Here is a 16,567-nt window from a genome sequence, read left to right as displayed (position 1 = left end):
AGAGAAGACAGAAAAATAAGCTTCTAGTGGGTCAAATGAAAGTGTGATGTCTGAACAGAGATCACGGAGAGGCTGCAGTGATTGGTGTTGAAGATCTTGGACCCTGACATGACCATGGGAGTCACCAGCCTAGGGGGAACTAAGGATTGATCCTTGGGCTGGGAAGATAAGAAAGATTTCAATAGATAAAGAAAGGACAAAATGGTCTTAGAAGTAGTAAATAGTGAGCAGTTATGAAAATAAATGGTTCCTTAAAAAATAGCAACTTTTATTATTATTATTATTATTACCTACTTACTTACCACCCTTTGAACATTATTTGCAACCTTTTTCTTCTATATTGTCTCTGAGCTCACAGCATTCCAAGCCCCTCTATCCTGCCTATGTGCAGTGACTGACCTGGATGCTTCACTTGAATTCTTTCTTTCAACTAGTTATGAGAGTTAGAATTTATCCTCCCTTTGTCAATTATGGCAGAAAGATGTTATTCTTGTTTTTTTTTTTTTTACATAATCAAATACACAGAAGTCACACATCTGATAAACAGTAGTTCCATTTCCAAATCTAGCCATTTGGAACTCGGTGACATATTTTAACCATTATAGATTATAGAAATCACTCTCTACCTATAGATGGTTTGGAGATAGACTTCTTCAAAGGAGTTTGAAAGTTATTACGTGCTGTCTTTTCGTAAAAATTTTATATGTAAATGTAAGAACCTTCACATTTTTTAGCAGTGGAGTGAGTGATCCAAACTGTATTCCAAAAAGGTAACTACGGACAGTGAAGAGGATGGATTAGAAGATGAGAAGCTATTGTCAGTGATCAAGTAAGTGACAATGAAGAAAACAGTATACAAAGAGCATGGCTGAGTGGTGGCCAAATTGGACCTGACATGATTCGATGACTAAGGGCAGTATTGAGAGGCAGAGAGGAGTAAAACATGACTTAGGTTTCCCTCTGCCCCTTTTTGGTCATCAGGATAAAAGGTACTAATATAAACCAAGAAAAGAGAAGAAAAAGTATATTTAAGAAGGAGACAGTGAGGATGATTTTGGACAGGTTAGATTTAAGACGCCTCCAGGAAATCCATGGGGATACATCAAGGCTACTGCGCAAGAATGATTACCTCCAGCTCTCAGGACTGTACACACTGAGACCCAAAGAACTTAGGAGACTTATCAAAAGGTCACAGAGTTAAACAGACGCAGAGATAAGACTAAAACAAATACCTGTTTGTTTCTTCATGGTAATGAATGATCTTAGGGAACACAGGCTGTGTGTGTGTAATTTCTTTCCTTTCATTTTAAGGCCAGGTCAAATCGTGGGGAGAAAAAAAGAAACTTAAGAAAAGATATACTTCAACTGTTGCTGTGAACCAGAAAGTAAAGTATTTTGAGACACAGCGCGAGAGAAGTTGTACTGTCCCATCTGATTATCACACTGCAGCATTTTGAACTGAATATCACTCTGGCCAGCCCAACCATTATTGTCTCTTTCAAACCCCAAGGTGTTCCTAAAGATCATCATGTGTTTAATGCACTCGCAAATTAGAGAGACCAGAAGCCTCACACCTGAATCCCAGTTTCTCCCCACATGCTCTCTACCAGCACTACAGCCATCTAGTCCATTCTTCTCCATAAGAATGAATGACGATAGCCAAGATTGGGGTGAGTTCAACCCTAAAAACAACTAGAACTCATCGGGGCACTTAGTTCTCGTTCATTCTTTCTGTTCATTCTCCCTCTCTCTCCATCTCTCCCTCCTTCTCTCCTCTCTACTTCCTCATGCCACCACCACCAAAAATTATTTCATATACATAGATGCATGAAACAGGTTAAATCTCCTTTGGCTAGTAAACTTTACAGAAAGTGAACATGGTCCTTATTCAGGGATAAAGGTAGCAGCAGCTACATCCCAGAGAACCCTGACTACCAATAGGTGTCCCCTTTAGATTGGTTATACATAAGAGGAGGTTTAACGTGGAAGAAACGATGTAGAACTCAGAACCCAGCCAAGCCAACAGACACTTTAGAAAGACGCTAGTTGCTCCACAGAAATCCTCATCTGTTGTAGATGAGTTCCCTCCCCGTGTAAGAGGCACAACGAGGCCTGCCGAGGACATCTGTAAGTAGGTGTTCTTCTCTACAGAGTCTGGGAATTTGGCAACACAGTGTTTCTATGAAGCAAACTGAGCTTTCACATGCTGATCTCTTTGAGCACCTCTAACTGGCATTATAGAAATCCAAAGGCCCGTGGGGAGGAGAGAAACTTAGAAAATGCCTAAGGAATAGAATGGAAAGGTCTATTAAGACAGCATCCTACCTCTCTGATTCCTTCTAAGTGAGATGTTTACAGAGAGGCTTTGCTTTAATCTTAAATAATTTTTTTCCCAAACACTGAACATGCTTATTGTATTCAAATGTACTTGTCCAAATGTCAATAAATAATGACATATACTAATAATACCAATCATATGGGCATTTGACAAACATTGCAAAATTTCATTTCAAACAATATGACAAACTAGATGTTATATAAAAAATCCTTATGTGTATAGCACACCTAAAATGTTAGGTAAATTATTCAAACTCTCTTTTATTTATTTATTTATTTTTAATTATCCATGAATATGGTAGCAGCAAAGTAAGAGAATTGTCATAGTGAGAAAAGTGACCTGTGGATCTGGTGTTTGCCTCAAGGTATTTGCCAATTGATAGAAGTCTAGAGCTAGAAATTTTAGAAACCACCAAGGGAAAAGAATAAGAAATAAAGCTTGCAGATAAAGTAGGATAAAAGGTCTGGTTGGGAAATCCTGTATATAGCCAGGATCCTAGAAGAGCAAACCTCAGTGGGTGAACTAGAAAATGAAATTAGCTTCATGAAAGAACTCATGAATGAATATACAAGGCTATCTCATCCTTAGCTGGAATAGACAAAAAAGAAAAAAGAAAAAAAAAATCTCCCTGAGAATTCTTTACCAGAAGTCTGTATTTGTTCGTTTTAGTTGATACTTGAAAAATGTCAGAAAAACAAATATTATCATACTCAATGGACTTTTCAACAACCAATAAAATATCAGAATGAGACTTGTATGGATCAAATAAATCTTAAATAAAGTTTTGTTTAACTTGGGCTCATTTTGGTAAAGCAAATCCTCCCAGGAGTATGTGCTTTAAACCTTGGCTTCAAAAATTCCCTCAGTTAAACCTCTAAGGACTGGAGTTAACGAGCGAGAATCATCCAAACATGGGAGGAAGCAGTCATTGTGAGGAAGAATCAGCAAGAGCAAATCACGAATCAGACTCACAAAGACTGAAGACATTAGAATCATCAAATATGGAGCACTAAGTTTAATTAACTTAAAGAAATAAGAAAAGATATTACATAGTTTATTCTTATAAAAGAGATTGGAACTTATCCAGTATGTACCTTAGACTTATAAATCCGAATTCACAGTCTTAAAATTGTGAAAGATTTTGAGGGGGAAAATGTTGAGAAAACAACAACGAACAACAGTAGACTGTACTCTTGACACCAGACACATTCAGCTCACTTTTGCTTAGTCGATAATAATATATATGTGTATATTAGCAACAACTTCTTTCATATAGTAGAAACTCTTGTATGACCTTTATATATATAACCTAATTCAATCCTAATGAAAACCTTTCAAGGTAAGTATTATTATTTCCTCTTTATTAAAGAGTAAAGCAAGGCTCAGAGAAGTTATGATCACACACATCTCATGACCTTAAGAAACTAGTTTGGGATCTCGTGACGTCGATGCCAGTGTTTCGATGGCAACCACAGTGGGTCTTTCATGCACTGTTCTAGCAACATACAGCATAATTCTGCTCTCTGCCTATCACTATGAAAATCAAGAAACTTTAAAAGAAAAAAACAACCTGAAACCACATATTCACATGCCTGTCTCTTTTCAAGAAAGTTTTCTATAAATAATTTAATTTGATTCTGTAAACAATCCTGCTAAAAACAAACAAACAAACAAACAACAACAACAAAACAGTCAATGGAGAATACGGCCTTTATTTAGTAATGAGTGAGGGGCACAGAGTATACAACTCACATGATCCCCGAGTTCCTGCTCAAGATCTCCTGCAGCCATCACTTCACGGTATACATCTAAGGAGACGGAGTAAGATTAGGCTGAATTTTACTGGTAGTACCTACCTGTTGTCACCTTCCCTGGAGAAAAAGACTGTGAAGGTTTGAATGCTGCCTTTTGCTTCTGCGGGTGGGCGCCAGCTGAGACGGATGAACCGACTAGAAACCAAGACAGGGACCACGTCTCTGGGAGCAGACGGGAGGACACTGGGGCTCGGGATAGCTGAGGAGGAAGAGAGAAGATTGTCAGAGGTGCTGCCGCCATGGGCGGGAAAGATGACCCATCAGCAAACACAGGATGGTACGTTCACAAACCAGCTGAAGGAAGAAAAACAAGGGAAAGCAAAGAAATGGAATCGAAGGTATGTAGAATTTCTTGGAGTTTATAAGAGGGTGGCTAATTAATAGCACATATGATTCTACTACATAGTTTTCCAGTTTCTAGTACTCATGAGATACATGTCCATAAAAATAAATGTTCTGTTTAGGTACGAAACACGGAAATGTAACCATGGACTTGCACATATTGATAAATGCCTCAGGTAGTTATTATAAAACCTAATTCACTCAGAGCCTCTTTATACTTAGACACAATTCAAAGTAACTTGTTTATGTATTTTCTAAAACCACAGAAAATTTAAAGCAGCACATTAAAGTTGATGGAAACTAAAAAAAAAAAAAAGTAGAAATGGTTCTCATGGACTACCTGCTAATGAGGGAAACGACAGGAAAACATTCTACAAAGCATAAAGATATATAATTGTACCACATTTATAGAATACCACTATATTTATAGCAAAATTTAGTAATTGTTATTCATAGGAATAACTGAATCATCAACAATTAAAAGCTGTTTTTTTTCCCCCAAGCATTTGAGGCATTTATAATCTGTAATAGAAGTTTTCTGTTAAAAGTGTGTGTGAATTCATAATTCATCTTTGCTGGACAGCTCTGTTTTCTTCTTATGTGGTCACGTCTCCAATTCTTTGGAACATGTGTTTTATTTTGACAGGTGATTTCTAGCCCCAAATCACAAGAACCCATTTGCCTACATTTAATCTACAAACTGTTTTTTTGTAAGCCATTTTTCCTAATTCTTATCGAAGTTGGTCTTCTTGCATTCACACTCTTAAGGGGCTGGCTGAGTCAGTATTCCTGCTGTGAACTAACCTCCTGTTAACTGGAAAATCCATTTTGGGGGAGGGTGCGTATCTCATTTCCCAGTGGTTCCAGAAATGTTATCAATTTACAATACATACCAGTTACACAAAGAAAGAGGTTTTAAAGAACTGCAAGAAGCTTTCAAAGTTATTTCTGGCTCCATAGATTCTTAGGCGACTTCTTTATAGATAAAATTTCCCCTTGCTTTCTTGATCAGCACAGCATGTGAAATAAATGGAAGATTGGCAGCAAGTCAGTCAATCTTTTGTGGCACAGTGGTAAGGGGAGGGGAAAGGCTGGCGCCTGGATATGTAGCATCTCTGTCAAACATATGGATGACATTAAGCCTTTTCACAAGCACCTTTACTTCCAATCACCATGGACAGCTCAAACTAGCACACCAGAGATAATTCATCCTTTTCCTCCCCGCTCGCTGCCGACTCGGCCTGCTTCTCCTCCAAGGCTGCTTAACTCAGTTGTGTCTACACTGTCCCCTCAATCGCATACCCCAGGAAACCCCAATAGATGCCTATTCTTGACTCGCTAGCCCCTTCTTGGATTCTCCCTCCTGGACATCTACTAAATCCACTCTACCTCCACTGCCACGTTTATACCATGCCATCATTCTATCTCGCCAGAATTGCCACACTGTCTCCGGCTCTTCTGCTTTCTTTCCATTCACCTCCCTCAAATGTATTCTCTGCACGGCATCCGGAATTAGCTTGTAAAAAGACCCATCTGGTCGTGTCACTCTCCCGCTTTTTATCCTCTGTGTCTACTCTTCATCTCGGGGAAATGCTGAACTTCTCGGTCTGCCTGCTAGCCTGGCTCCTGTTTATCGCTTTTCATGGGGTGGCCTCCTCCACAAAGAGGCCTCAAGAAAAAGACTCAGTGCAAATACTTTATGTGGAAATATCAGTGGGGAGTCTGGACTCGAGACAGCAGGGAGTGCAGGCTGGAAAAAAAAGGAGTTATCTGGCAGTTATCACTATGGGACACTGAAGGGTAACCCCGCTGGGGACTCTGGGAGTAAGTGCGGCACAAGCCCCTGAGCGATCCATCACTGAGGGGGAAGCAAGTTGGGATATTTACTCCCACTCATCCTCTACTAATTGAGGGTGGTTACAAGGGCACTGACTTTCCTGCATAACAGCCTAGTGTGTTTCTCGTTGCCAGAAAAACATCACCTTGAGCGGAGGCCTATAGGTGTCCACAGGAAGCAGCACTCATTAAATCTCCTCATTCAGCAAGTCCATTGAGCATCTATCCCATGCCAGCCCTTCTAGGCACAGAGGAGAGGGTGGTGACAGCAGATGAGGTCATTGTCCTCGTGCAGATTGCACGAAGACTCCTGGCTTTTTGCTGCTTACACGAAGTGGGCTCTCTGCATGCTGAATCGCTTGCAGTTCCCTAGGGCCTTTGCACAGGCAGCTCCTGCTCATTACCAAGCCCATCTCATTCACTTAACTCCTGCTTTGCTCTTGACTTATTTTAGGTGCTGTTTCCTTTGGAAAGACTGACCCAAAGCATTTGCAAAACAACTAACAGACAATGGTCAATATCTATACTACAGAAAGAATGTCTAAAAATCAATAAAATAATGAAGAATATTGTTTTTAAATAGGGTACGACCTGACAAATAAAAGAAATGTGCATTAAAATAAAACCTAAAAAGTTTGTCTGAACAGTCTGTTGAAAAAAACAAATCTGTCAGAGTGGTAAGACTTAGAGAATGTTACTATCTAGTGTTGACCAGGGAGGGGCACTCTCTTACGATGTCAGTTGAAGTTTGTAAGTACAGATTTTTTAGAAATCAGTTGGGCAAAATCCTTTAAAATGAAGAGTATTCATACAGTTTGACTGAACATTCTCATGTCTATAAATTTATCATTTAAAAAATAACAAATACCCCTTATATCAATGCCCCAATGTAAAATCACAGCACTTTTTTCTCAAAATATAAAACCTATACATTTTATCAAAGAAATAGGATCCTTACTAGATTTATTTTACAAAAGATTTTTTTTAAAAAAAATAAAATGTGGTTAATATTGACTTAAAAATCTTTCAAGAATTTCCATGAAAACAGAAAATAATTTTTTAAAAGAGAAATTTTCAAATCTTTTTCCCTCATGAGCACCTCACATAGAGGTGGTAACACGGCAAAAATGAGTTGGTTTCTCTACCCACACAGGGCTGCCAAGGAGAGCAAGGGGAGTCTGCACACAGATGCTCCATCTCTACCCAGGCTTCGCGGAGTGTCTTCTCATAGAGGTAGTCTAGCCTCAGACGGCACAGATAAAACTCAGAATAGAATTAATCATAGACTCTTCGCTTCAGTTTAAACAGTCGTTATATGAAAGGGAAGGGACACATTTTTTAACAAAAGAATAGCTTCTTACTTTATACAGGGGAATTAATTTTGTTCTTACTAATCCTCCATGCTTTCTCTCCACAGTAACTTGTCTTCACAGAAGGTCTCAATAAGGAACCAATCAGGACTTTTTTTTCTTTGCTCTTGGAGGCCTAATCTCCAGTCTGGTCCTAATCTCTCTGGCCCATTACTGTTGCTATGGTTACAGCTTTTTTATCTGTTGTCATGGAGAAGAGGCAAATTTGCCACATTATAACAGTCTTTTTTTTTGTTTTGTTTTTAAGAACCTCTTTTAAAAAAATTTATCATAACAAAATCCAGGAAAAAGAGGTAATTTCTGAACATAATATAAATGCAAAGGATAGTTTTGAAACCAAAAATAACAACATTTTTATGATGTCATTCTAATAGTCTTGGTAACAATTACATTATTGGGTTAATTTTTCTATAAAGCCCATTCCCTCTAGATACTAGAGACTTTTTTTCTGTCAGAATTTTACCATACAGTGTTTATGGATATTAATTTTTCTCTTTGCTTATTAACAATGCCCAACCTCCACTCCTACGAGGCATATGAAAGATAAGACACATTCATAAAACACAAAAATATTTCATTTGCATTGAACATCAAACCAATAGGTTTATTTCCTTGTCACTCCTCACACTGTTAACTAAAATACTGTAAATGTAGCTACCTGATCAACTAGATGCTTTATTCACTGCATTTCCTTATTAACTTGAAGATTAAATAAAAATAAAATGTAAATAGATAACATGTGATTAGTGAAATGATAGGAACATTTAATTCTCCTAAGGCCAAACATCTATTTCTTTTCCTTTTGCATTTTGTTTTTCGTACTGATGCTCCCTTGATATCAGAATCTAGCTTTTAATGGTCTAATGGAGAACTAGGTAAAGTTGAAATTTTTATTAACATTTTTATAAGTCACAAAGTAATTTCACAAGCTTACCAAAAAGCAGCTTCACTATATATGGTTGAAAATTACAAAAAAAAAATATTTTATTAAAGTTTCACATTATTTTCAAAATGCAAAGAATTATAGTTTTTTGAGCTAGTGTATTAAGAACTTTAGTAAAACTAAGAAATGTGGATTTTTTAAAAATAGTGATGTGAAACCATTTTTTAATTTTAATATTAGATGTTAAACACTACAATATCTCATTGAATCTTAATCTTTACATAAAACAACTTAGTGAATTAATATCTAAAAATGAATAACCAATAGTTAGTGAATATCAAGCTCCTACCGTTACGCTTGAAGAATTATTTATTTTTAAAACATGAATTTTGCTCTGAGAGAACAGGGAACTATTTGATGACATAAGGTATATACATATAAGATAATTATAAAATCTGAGATAGTCTTTTACTTACAAACTTTTGGTAAGGTAGTTGTTTAGAAAGCAGAACACACTTTCTCACTAAACCATTTCTATTCTGTTCCCAGAAACCTAGTTATTATTTTATAAACCATCATAGTGCTATGAAATTGGAAGAAATATGTATGAATTTTCTTTGGTAAAACCAGTGTATGTATCCAAGAACTAACCCTTTCGATATTTATGGAGGGCTCTCTATGTGCAAGGCACTGGATGAAGGCCTGTTTTAATCCACTTCCCGAATTTCAGGTTGGAAAGTCGGCTCTTGCCATCTGTCCTACCCAGCTTCCCCCTCTTCTCCCCTCTCATCACAGCTCTACTTTCTCAGTGGACTTGGGCGGGGGTTAGTGAAGGTCTCCAGGGTGGGGAGCTTGGCTTGAGGCGTTCCCAAGGCTTTAGCTGCAGAGCTGGCTCCTTGCTGCTTCTCAGTTCCCCCACTGGACTTGCTCAGTTCCCTGAAGACCTCGTGCTCTCATCTCTGTGGTTTTCGTGTGCTGCTACCTGAGCTGGAATGTCTCCCTCCAACTGCTATTCTGCTCTGACCTGGGCTTCTTCTTCAGATTTCAGCTTAGGTGTCATCTCCCTGATGTCCACCCTGGCTTAGATGTCTCCTTTCTGGGCGTTTACAGGACCAGGATAAGCGTCTCCGCAGGACACTTCCTGCACTGCACGGGAAAGATGTGGTCACTCTTTGGTGTTCTATACCAAATGATATGCTCTGTAAAAGGAGGAACCACGTCTGAACTGTTCACTTTAATTCCAAACCTAGCACAGTGCATTTACTCACGTCCTAGGCATCTAATACATTCTTGCAGTGTTAGCTAAATGAAAGGCTTTGCAAGTCCATGAAATTATAATGATTATAATTTGACTAAAAATTCCCTTTCAGAACCCTCTAAAATGGGTATTTGAGAATATGTACAGTGAAAGGACTGTGCTATTATTGCGAGCTAGTTATATTAATAATTATTATTCTGCTAATAAATTACATGCAGATTTAAAAACTGAATTTAGAGGAAGGTTCCAAGGGAATGCAGCTTTGGGGTGAGAATATTTCATTCTGGATCAAATGGAGAGGAAAAAATATTCCATAAATCCAACTATCCACCAAAGGATATAGAAGCTGTGTTCATACAGGAATAGTTCTTGAGAGAAATAATGTTTGCATTAAGAAAGAAAACCTGAAAAGAGGGTTTGGGCTGACTTGCACCCAGAGGACAACCTAGGGATCTGTTATCACAAGCCTGATTTTTATCCCATCCCAAGAGTATTATCAGACCAAGCTTGCATGCTAAGAAAGATTACCTATGGCCATCCACAGAAATAAGATGAAAAACGACTTCTGGAAAGTATTATCATATCAGCAGAGATAACTATATCTCTCAGAGCATGAAGTCTTTTCCAAAGACCAAAAGAGAAGGAAAATAATATCTGGTAAACTGGTTTACCAATGTATAATCAAATGTATTACCGATGTATAACCAATTTATAATTAAATCTGTACATTACATGTATGTAAAAGCATACATTTTATGTTTTTAGTGATTTATTTTCACCTTGTTTATTGGGGCAAGTACCTCTTAAAGAGCTTACCCGAGATGGAACAAGGACCACAAGAAGCTTGGGAGGTGCCTAGTCCACCACTGATGTAAACAGATGAATCTGACTAGAAAAAGGCAATTAAATAGATGAATGCTGGCTCTCTTCTCTGACTATATGACTTAAAGAGTTATTTAGCTTCTCTGAGCCTTATTTTCCACATTGAAAATTGATTCAAAATATTTAACATGTAGGGTTAAGTGATAATGAGAAATGGATTTTAAGGGCTGCTCACAGTAACTACCATAGGATTTGTATGCAAAAAAAAAAAAAGAAAAAGAAAAAAAAAAAGGTTATTATTTGTCTGTCTTTTGATCCAGAAAGCAGAAAGTCTGTCTTTGCTGGCCTGGTGTCATAATGTCTGGCTGGAAATCTGGAAATCCTACTTGAAAGGCTTTGGGAAGGATTTGGGCTAAATCTAAGAAGTGAGGTAAGTTGGAGAAGAAGGTGCTTCCTTTATGCAAAGACAGGACTTGGTCACCTCAATACCTCTCCCCAGTTCCCTTATAGGTGGCAGAGAAAAAGTCATCCTTTGTTTTCCATTTTATCATTCCACTTGACTGCTCCTACAAAAATTTACTTCATTCCAGGTCTCTTTTCTTTCTCCGTATTTTCTTACTAATCACTGTACCCTTTCCATCTGTCACTTTTCCAAGGCTTTGTGAGGCCACCTTTAATCATTTCTCCCAGCAATGTCTCTTCCTGGCATCTCTCACCAACTGCAGGATTGCTGTGCTTCTATAGCTGATCCCCAGCTCCCTTTGTTCCCATCCTTTCCCTTGAGTTTCTGTCATTGAATTCCTAGTCATTGTTTATCCCTTTTCCATGCCCAGGGACCCCAAACGTGCCATTTCAATCATTCCCCTGTCACCAGAGCTTTCTTTAGGGAGAAAGACTGACAAGCTGTGACATCTCCCCTCCCGTCTCTCATGTGCCTTTATCATCGTTCACCTCATCACAGCCATATGGTGCTTTGTCCCTGGCTGCCATGCAACCCTCGTCTGCATCTGTGGAGAACATCTGAAGAACACATGCACTGCTGATACAGATCAGCATGGCAGGCTTCAAGGAGCAGTGTTTTTCCACACAATTTTCTTTAGTAATAAGACACTACCAAATTAAAATAGCTGACATGCTGTGTTAAGGAAAAAAAAAAAAAAAAAAAAAAACTTAAATCAGTGCTAGAGAGTCTTAATTATTTTGTTGAGTAACTGAAATTTTCCAGTTGGTAACTCAAGTAAAGATATGTTGGAGATAGTAAAAAGTAAGAACTAAAGGTTTAAGCTATTTTCTTTCATAACATAGACCCTTTTGAGATCCAGTTTTACTGTTTCAGGCTACCAAGTGACAACAACAACAAAAAGGCTCATATCACATTTGATGGCTCAGTGAGTTCTACCAATGGTAAAGTTCCCACTGTGTCCACGGAATTTAAAATAAAATTTTAATTACTTTATTTAAGGTTAGCATATAAGTGTATCTCTGGGAATGCTCATTGATGCTCACTGTCAGGAAGTGTTTCAATGTCCTGAAAAGTCTCAGGGAATCAGAGTTTCAGAATGTTAGGTTCACCAAGTACTGCATTCTCCACGTACAGGATGAGAGCAGGTGTCTGAGGAGGGACTGCAAGCCCCGAGGGCATCAGCAGAGCATGGAGATTTAGTAAGCACTGTGTACACTGCACCTGGCTCTAACCCCTGGCTATCCATCCTTGAATTTTATAGCCACCAAAACAAATTAAAGGGAAATAGGAATAAAAAGAATAAATGACAATATACAACTAAGGTAAATTATTACTTATACCTACTAAGGTTATATAAGCAGAACCTTATATCACTGCTAGAAGCCCCGAAAAACAACAGGAGAGCAAAGAATGTGTATAAAAGGTGTTTTCTTTGATCACTTTTTCCTTTTGAGTTTCTCCTTCTAGACCTACATGCACTGGAGCAGGGAAGAGAGAGAGGGGAGTTGGCAGGGATGAGGGAGATAGAGGGAGAGGGGAAAGGAAAAGGAGAGGAAGGGCGAGAGAGGAAGAGAAAGAGCGAGGGAGTGCTGGAGGGAGGGAGGGAGGGAGACAGGCAGGCAGAGAACCAGCAAGTCCATTCTAATTCACTTAATGGGAGGTAAGACAGCGAACATGGAGAACTTGCAACCAGCTGAGAGATCACTCGTGTAAGCTCATCTCGTTTTCTTTTTTTTAATGTACTGCAGTGAAGAAAATGATAGTAAAGCTGTAAACCATGAAAGAGGCTTATTGGCCTGAACCCAGCACTCATACCTCGAATCCATTAAGTAGGCAAAAAAAATAAATAAATAAAAATAACTACTAGAGATGACATTTAAGTAATAAAAACATTATGTAATCATAAATTATGGCTGTGTGTCAAATGCCAGTATTCTCCTTGGTCACTCTAAATATTAACTCATAAAGAAAGAAAAGATTTTTTTTTTTAAGTCTTATTTATTTATTTATTTATTTTTAAATCATTAAAGGCATTGATTTAACTAAAAACCTATAACAATTTGAATTACAGTTGGTAAATTTACCAAATAATTCAAAATATAATATAGGGGATAAAAACTTCCGAAATATAAGATGCATGTACTCATCTACAATAATAAATGTATCTATTTTAACTTTTCTGGTTGCTATTATACCTAAAGCAAAATATATGTTTGGCCTGTATCCACATATCCATCATCATCAAGTAAGAAATGTGATGAATGACATTTTTCTATGGAGTAAAGTAAAAAGAATCCTGGGGTTCAATTAGGAGACAGGCTATACTCTTTCAGTTAGTAGCTAGGCACTTATCTTCCCGGGTGCTGATAGGTCAATCTCTAAGGTCGCTACTACTTAGGTTCTATCATGCTAGGAAGTAACATCTTCCATCTTTGTCTCTTTTCTCTCTTCTTTTTTTTTTTTTTTCTAGTTGTTTCTTTCTTTCTTTCTTCTGTTTTTTTTCTTTAAATTTTATTCATCTAAATTTGAGACAGGCTCTGGAATGCAAAGGCAGCTTCCCTATCTAGTTCAGGGGTAACAGCTAGATTTCAAGATAATATCATACAGAGGAGTTAGGAATTAGGAGGTTAAAACAATGGGATTCTATGTCAGGCTCACTACTGATTAAATGATCCCATGATAATGTCTACTATCTCTGAATTTTTTCCAGTGTCTAAATATTGTATGAACACTCTTCTTCTTTAACATGACCACGAAGACACAAAATATAGCAGATAGTATCCATAAATGGCTTTGAGTTCATTTAAAGATAGAGTCTAAAAATATAGAAAAAAATAAATGGCACCAGCTTCTGTTTTGACCACTGTAATAAACATGAGCATTTTCTATATTAAGTAAAACAGATTGTCCTTGCATAGGAAGCATCAATTGTGTTAGGATGAAAATTCATACCAAAAATAACTGTAAATCTCCACCAAATATGAGGTACCTCTGACAGCAGTTGAGAACGCAAAAGCTTGTTGGGTTCAAGCCAGGCTCCATCACTTACTCTCTGTGAGATGCTAAAAATTTCTCTGCACTATTGCAAAGAGGGTCAGAAAGGACAACAGTCCAGAATATAGTGTCGAGAAATAAATTTTTAAAAAGAAGAGAAAAATCTGAAAACTTCACAACACAAAAAAAACAAACAAAGAGTGAGTACTATGTTATGCTATTGAAGGGGAAAGCAGTTCTAAGAATTGGTTCTGACAAAAACAGAACCAATAAAGAAAAATATTAAAAATATGACTGCATTGAAACTAAAACTTCTTTATGGAAAAGTATAATAAATGAGATTGAAATATAAATGACAAACTGAAACAATAATATTACAAAGGATTAACTTTCCTAATATGGAAACAGCTGGCATAAATCAATTAAACTAACCAAGAAAAGAAGATAGTAAGAAAGGCAGAGTTAGAGCAGATGGGAAAGTAGTATCAGTATACACAACTTTCATTTGGATATATTTAAAAATTCCCATTGTTATCTCCATTCCGAGTAATTATTAATTCCACATAAAAAGAATTATTTCACTATAGTGGATATCAATATAAAAATACAAAGTACTGTGTGGCCTTCACCTCCAAGAATGCAAAAATTTGTTAGCCTTCAAATGAAAAAGGACACCATCATTCTCACACCTTTGGTTACATAAAACAAAGAATAAATAATACTATATTCACAAGCAAATATTTTGACAAGTGGAAAAAATTACCTGTACAGAGTTCAGAGCTTGAGGCTACACTTAATGAAACATTTTTAAATTTATAATATGGGATTCTGTAGCTATTTTGTAATAAACATGAAGGTATAGTTAGGAAAGTTAACTCTGGCCTCTAGTTTTCTCACTATTGTAGTTGTATCTGGATAGAGATCACAATATGGTATTTAAATAAATTCACTTAAGGAAAACTAGAAAATAAAACGAACAAACAAAAAACAAGTTGAATTTGAGGACATGTCATCTGCTCTCTCTGTCACCAATCCATGTCATAATCCAAACATGTAAATGATTTCTTCTGAGGTCTAATTCTCTTGGGTACAGGTAAGCAATGAGAAATCTGGGGACTGTAAGAGTTTTACTGTTGAACTTTCTCTGAGCAGTCAACCTGTGCTCTTAGAGAAGAAGGTTTTCCTGCATAGACAGCAGCGCACAGCTGTAACGCCTTCTACAGCTATCCAGATGTGTGTTAGAGAGAAAGAATGTGACATAATTCTGTTAGATCTTAGTTACAGAATGATTGTAGCCATTAAGAAGAAAGCTAGAGAAGTAAAAAGTGGGCTAGATTTAGTAATTTGCATCCTAAGAAGAGTACAAAAAGAAAAAATGATACCATCATGGTAAATTCTGGCAAACATAGCTACCACTTAACCAAATGGTCATAGTTATCATCCCTAGTGATGTCATGTGGCTATCACGTATCCTTGATATCAAGAAATGAGAAGGGCACATCACCTCTGTGGTATTCATGAGAAAAACCTCAGCCAAACCTGGACTGTGAGACGGTCTCAGGATAACTGGCCAATACTCCTCAAGGCAGTCAAGGTCAAGAAAAACAAGGAAAGAAAGAAGCATTACAGGAAAAGGAGATGGGTGAGACATGACAACTAAATCAGGCGATACACCACTTTGGATCCTGAGACAGGAATATGATAATAACGAAAAAACTTGTGAAATTAAAATAAAGTCGTCTGTACCAATGTTGGTTTCTCAGTTTTAAAAAATGCAGCATGGTAATGGAAGATGCTAACAGTAAACTGGTATACAAGAGCTCTGTAATATCTTTACAATATTTCTATAAATCTAAAATTATTCCATTATACATAAAAGTAGTTTATTTAGAAAAGAGGGAGAAGCTGTTGTTCTAATTACAGTTGATAAGTCAGCCCTTGTGCTCTTAGCTCTGGCGCTTTTCAAAAAGCAGAGTGTAGACTCCATGAAGACAAGTGATAAGGGGATGCTTATCTGTTTAGCAGTGCGCCGTTTCATTCTGGGTGAAGAATTAGGAGGAAAAAAGAAGTATTATATTCTAGGATCCTTAGTGTGGTCATAACGTCTATCGGCCAGTAAAAAGATCAATTATAGAGGGTTGAAAAGGATGCGTATCACCCTGACTTCCAAACACGGACCTGAGAGAAAAAGCAAAGTGGTATCCCACCCAGAACATTTATGATTCGTGATGATGTGTTTGTATATCACTGGGTGCCAGTCTTGCTGTGTGTCTACTTTGAATTTCATCATAGGGAGTAATGCATTGGATTCTAACTAGATTTTTGTTTCGTTCTATTTTTCATCTTACTTAGCAGCTAATAGCTAGAAAAATTAAAGATGACAGAACAGAAAGACAATTGGCTGAAGTTGGCATGATGAATTCCCAGAGAGCATGAACCTGGATAAT

General features: G+C 37.3%; 1 protein-coding gene across 3 annotated transcripts in view; it reads right to left on the bottom strand.

Annotated features, from left to right (window-relative positions):
• DCC (DCC netrin 1 receptor) overlaps positions 1-16,567 on the bottom strand; it is a 1,187,310-nt gene that overhangs the window by 295,204 nt on the left and 875,539 nt on the right. For all 3 annotated transcript variants that reach the window (XM_036230053.1, XM_036230054.1, XM_036230055.1), the window contains one exon: positions 4,195-4,351. In XM_036230053.1, the coding sequence (XP_036085946.1) occupies positions 4,195-4,351 (157 nt within the window). The remainder of the gene's footprint in view (positions 1-4,194; positions 4,352-16,567) is intronic.

The sequence above is a fragment of the Rousettus aegyptiacus genome, unplaced genomic scaffold (genome assembly GCF_014176215.1).
Source record: "Rousettus aegyptiacus isolate mRouAeg1 unplaced genomic scaffold, mRouAeg1.p scaffold_m13_p_12, whole genome shotgun sequence".
NCBI lineage: Eukaryota > Metazoa > Chordata > Mammalia > Chiroptera > Pteropodidae > Rousettus > Rousettus aegyptiacus.
The sequence above is the reverse complement of the archived record's forward strand: the minus strand, read 5'-3'. Positions and strand labels throughout refer to the sequence as shown.